At 35.3% G+C, this 4,865-nt stretch overlaps 1 protein-coding gene across 1 annotated transcript; it reads left to right on the top strand.

Moving 5' to 3' along the window:
- The first annotated feature begins 1,248 nt into the window (after positions 1-1,248).
- On the top strand, positions 1,249-4,533 carry LOC149165014 (laccase-3-like). The gene is made up of 6 exons (XM_089432214.1): positions 1,249-1,468; positions 2,019-2,170; positions 2,269-2,513; positions 2,610-2,738; positions 2,936-3,880; positions 3,999-4,533. The coding sequence occupies exons 1-6, from the start codon at positions 1,325-1,327 to the stop codon at positions 4,127-4,129; spliced, it is 1,746 nt and encodes a 581-aa protein (XP_089288340.1). The 5' UTR covers positions 1,249-1,324; the 3' UTR covers positions 4,130-4,533.
- The last annotated feature ends 332 nt before the right edge of the window (positions 4,534-4,865 follow it).

Here is a 4,865-nt window from a genome sequence, read left to right as displayed (position 1 = left end):
GGAGGAACACAGTAGATCATGAAGCTAAGACACCAATGTGATGCAAGATAAAGAAAATTGGAAGACTGTAGAGGAAAAAAAGAAAGCTATTGCACCAATCTCGCCAAGAAAGATGAGCGAGACAATTAGAAACTACGAAAATTATAGGTCCGATAGACCAATTTGGTCTCAGTAGACCTTAACCACCATCATCATCATCATCATAAATATTTAGAAATATATATTTGATATGTCTAAATTTATTAATTTTTATTATTTAAATTTTTAAATAATATTTTAGGCTGTAAATAATTTTTATATTTAAAAATTAATAATAATATTTAATTATTTTTTACTTTAAAAATTTATAATAGCAATATTTAAATCATTAAAAATAGATATTCCATAAGTTTGAATTAACTTCTATTATCTAATTCTTTTAAAAAATAAATACTTTAAGAGACATGTGACTAATCGTAACCCGTAAATAATTTCTTTATATTCAAACAAAAAGCAATATACGTTTTAAGAGAAATAATAATATTTAAATAATTAAAAATAGATATCTCATAAGTTTGAATTAACTTCTATTATTTAACTCTTTTAAAAAATAAATATCTTATAAGCATGTGAGTAATCCTGACCAGTAAATAATTTGTTTATATTCAAACAAAAAACAATATCTTTTACGTTTTAATAAAAATAATAATAAATTAAACATAAAGTTAAAAAAAATAAAAAAATTAAAAACATTAGGTCAAACCATATTGTTTCCAGAATGAGAGAGATTAGGTGGCTAACAAAGAAAACGATAACCCAAAGAAGTAAAAAGTAAAATCCAATCTGACTTTGAACGCATAAACATATTTCTTGGAGGCTGCCGAAAGCTAGTGCCGTCACGTAACAATAATCATTTTGTTGGCAGATTTTTCCGTAACAAATGAACAACTATTGCGATCATCCATTCATTGTAGGATTCTCAGAAAGTTCATATTCAAGGCAGTTGAGTGTCCATTATCGCGCATGGAGCAATTTCAACGGGCACCAACTCATATACTTACGTGGAAAATTCAAGTGCGTTGCTGGCATTTTCAGCCGTGAAGCAATTCCCAATTTACCATATTTACGTTGAACATTCACATTGTTGCACGGCCCACGGTTCCGTAAGTGGCGGCCCTGTTTCCTGGTTTCACAGTTCAAATTTTGAATTACTGCTAGTGACTTGCACTCATAATTTCTTTTTTTTTCTATATATATATGTAGTTTCGGTAATCGAAGCACACACCACAAGTATTGCGTTCGACTTGCAAAGTTTCTCAGAGAGCCTTTTTTTGCAATCGTAGTAATGCTTACAAAATATTTTGCTTCAGCAGCAACAATGGCATTCCCATCACTACCTGTATTTTCAGCCAGGCTTGTTTTTCTACTCATATTAGCTGCTTATTTGGCTGCCATAACTAGCGCAAAAATACACTTTCATACCTTTGTTGTAAGTATGTTTATTCACTATTATTTTCAAGATTTAATATTGTATTTTTGGGAACTATTTTTCAAGATTTACTATAGTCTTTTAGTACTTTTGGGATTTTTTTTAGTGGTGAAATTTGGTTAATTGGTTATCGTTTTGGATATTTGAGTAAATTATTTTATAAGGTATAGTGTAATAAATAAAATAGTTTTTTATGGGGGCATTTTTAAAATTTGATAGAGATTTTTTGGCATTTAAAAATTTGAGTTTAAGTTGTTTAATCTATAGAATTTGAGTCTCCCATAAATTTACAGGGTTCTGAATCTATTTTCCAATAAAAAATTATCTTAAATGACAAAAAAATCACAATAATACTTGAAATTGTATCTCTTAATTTTGTAATAATTAAATTAAATTTTTATTTTTTAATTAAATTAATAATATTAAAAAAAAACATTCTAGGAGTATTGTTTATCATACTATACATGAGTATAATATTTAATAATATTTAAAAATTTTAAAAATGCCTTGATATTGTTTATCATAATATATGTTGTTTTGAATGTTACAGATTGAACCGAAGACAATTAGCAGGTTGTGCCAGCAACATACCATACCTGCTGTCAATGGCGAGCTACCAGGTCCAACTCTGTATGTCCACAAGGAAGACACTGTTGTTGTTAAAGTTATTAACAAAGCCCAGTACAATGCCACAATTCACTGGTATGAGAACGTCTCTGGCTTCAAACTCTTTGAAAAATAGTATATTTTCTTCTTGTTATAGAAAGAAATAAGATAAGATTTGTCGTTGAATTTGTCAGGCATGGCGTGAGGCAGTTGCGCACAGGGTGGGCAGACGGGACAGGGTATGTCACGCAGTGCCCAATTCAACCAGGTGGATATTTTACACAGAGATTCACCATTACTGGACAGGAAGGAACCTTGTGGTGGCATGCTCATGACTCGTGGCTCAGAGCTACGGTCCATGGAGCTATAGTAATCTACCCTAAGGAAGGAAGCTTATATCCTTTTCCCAAACCCCATGGCGAAATTCCTATTATAATAGGTGATGATTTGTTTTAACGAAATTCAATAAACAAATGCTTGTAGGTCTAGAGGTTGAGATTGATTCAAATTATGGATAATGTTGTTTTTGAAACAGGAGAATGGTGGAACAGAGACCCCATCTCGGTTGTGAATCAAGCGCTTCTCACAGGTGCTGCGCCCAATATATCCGACGCCTTCACCATAAATGGACAGCCAGGGGACCTGTATCCTTGCTCCGCACCAGGTAATACTGATAATTATTATGTCTTTTGGTTAAGGAAAGGTAGATCGAGTAGTTGGGGTGGGTTAATAAGCAAGTGAGGGTAGATCAAGGGAGTGATTGAAATGGGTGCTTAAATCTCTTAGTATCAATATTTGATTCCCTGAAATGATATGATTAGTCTGTATTGATCGGCTAAAAGATTTGTTACATGGATGCAGAAACATTCCGGGTCTCTGTACAACCCGGAAAAACCTACCTTCTGCGAATCGTCAATGCTGCACTCAATGACGAGCATTTTTTCAAGATAGCAAACCACGAACTTACAGTCGTAGCAGTGGATGCTTGTTACACTAAACCATATAAAACCGATGTACTCTTTATCGCTCCCGGCCAGACTGCCGATGTTCTTGTCACGGCCAACCAGCCTGTGGGCAGATACTATATGGCCGCCCGAGCATACAGTACTCAGCAATCAGGCTTTTTCGATAACACCACAACTACTGCCATTTTCGAGTATCTTGGCCATCAATTATCAACCCCTCCCATTCTTCCTGTGCTTCCATTCTACAACGACACTGCAACCGTCACTAAATTTGGCAGTGGGCTCAGAAGCCTAGCTTCCAAAGAGCACCCAGTCGAGGTTCCGCAGAAGATAAATGAAAGCATCATCTCCACAGTTGGACTAGGGTTGCTTCCATGCCAGCCGGGGCAGACCTGTGGAGGCCCCAATGGAACAAGGATTAAAGCAAGTATGAACAACATATCCTTTGTATTGCCCACTATAGCCTTGCTTCAAGCAGCTTATTTCGGCATCAATGGTGTCTTTACCACAGATTTTCCTGAAAATCCCCCGGTTGTATTCAATTACACAGGGGAAAACATACCCCGAAGTCTTTGGGCTCCTATATCCGGAACAAAACTGAAAGTGCTTGAGTACAATTGTACAGTGCAAATGGTTTTCCAGGCAACAAACATCTTCGTGGCTGATAACCATCCAATGCATCTTCATGGTTACAGCTTTTACGTGGTAGGTCAAGGTTTCGGGAACTATAACCCTGAAACGGACCCTCTTAAATTTAATCTCGTCGATCCCCCAAAGCGCAATACCGTAGGCGTTCCAGTCAATGGATGGACTGCCATTAGATTCAAAGCTGACAATCCAGGTATATGATTCCTAATTCATTTCCAATTTAGTATTATAGATTAGAATATCACTAGCAATTTACAGTTTAGGGTTTTGAAAATTTAATGGACGGTGTATTTTTGTGATGGTTTGCACAGGGATGTGGTTCGTGCACTGTCACTTGGACGATCATTTGTCATGGGGATTGAATATGGCGTTTCTGGTTAAGAACGGTCCTGGTTATTTGGCAACATTGGAACCTCCTCCTCCAGACCTGCCCAGGTGCTAGAGATTGAAAATGACATGCACTTGATCTTGTTAACGAGCTGTGAGCCAAATTGTTTCCAAAATAAGTCATGCCATAGGATTTTAAAAATGAAAAAAGTCGTTACGCTCCTTTTCTCCTCCAAAAATAAAGTCGTTACGCTCTGTTTGTCCTTCTCCAAAAAAATAAAGCGGTTGTTACCGCTGTGTCTCTCTCTCTTCTGTGGATTACTGAGGTTTTTTTTTTCTTCACCAGAATAAGTTGAGCTTGTAGTACTTGCTCAGGACTCGTTCATATTTGCGAAGATCGAATGGTAACCATTGGACCAGTTTCCAGTATTTGTATTTGTTCTGGATTGAACCATACTTGTAAAGACCATACTTACCCACTTAATTATTTAAGTACATAAATTTAAATTCTTTCTATAAGATGGATACCAGTTTGCAGTATTTTTATTTGTTCTTGTAAAGACCATACTTACCCACTTAATTATTTAAGTACATAAATTTAAATTCTTTCTATAAGATGGATACCAGTTTGCAGTATTTTTATTTGTTCTTGAATGAACCATATTTGTAAAGACCAAACTTACCCACTTAACTATTTAAGCACATAAATTCAAATTCTTTCTGTAATATGGATTAGAATGACTGCATTATGTTTCTTCTTCATAAAGAGCGGGTCGACATTTCAATGCGTCGCATGACATCAGCATTCCATTAGCATTCGAAGGAATGTTTGTTCCATATATTTGTGTAAA

Source organism: Pinus tabuliformis, chromosome 5_1 (assembly GCF_031772625.1).
Source record: "Pinus tabuliformis cultivar Carrire ecotype Pingquan chromosome 5_1, CPIR1, whole genome shotgun sequence".
Taxonomy (NCBI): Eukaryota; Viridiplantae; Streptophyta; class Pinopsida; order Pinales; family Pinaceae; genus Pinus; species Pinus tabuliformis.
Note: the sequence above shows the minus strand (reverse complement) of the source record. Positions and strands in the feature narration are given on the sequence as shown.

Coding starts and splice junctions, on each gene's coding strand:
- LOC149165014 (XM_089432214.1), top strand. CDS start 1,325: ATGCTTACAAAATATTTTGCTTCAGCAGCAACAATGGCATTCCCATCA. Junction 2,171..2,268: donor TACAATGCCACAATTCACTG/GTATGAGAACGT, acceptor TGAATTTGTCAG/GCATGGCGTGAGGCAGTTGC. Junction 2,739..2,935: donor GTATCCTTGCTCCGCACCAG/GTAATACTGATA, acceptor ACATGGATGCAG/AAACATTCCGGGTCTCTGTA.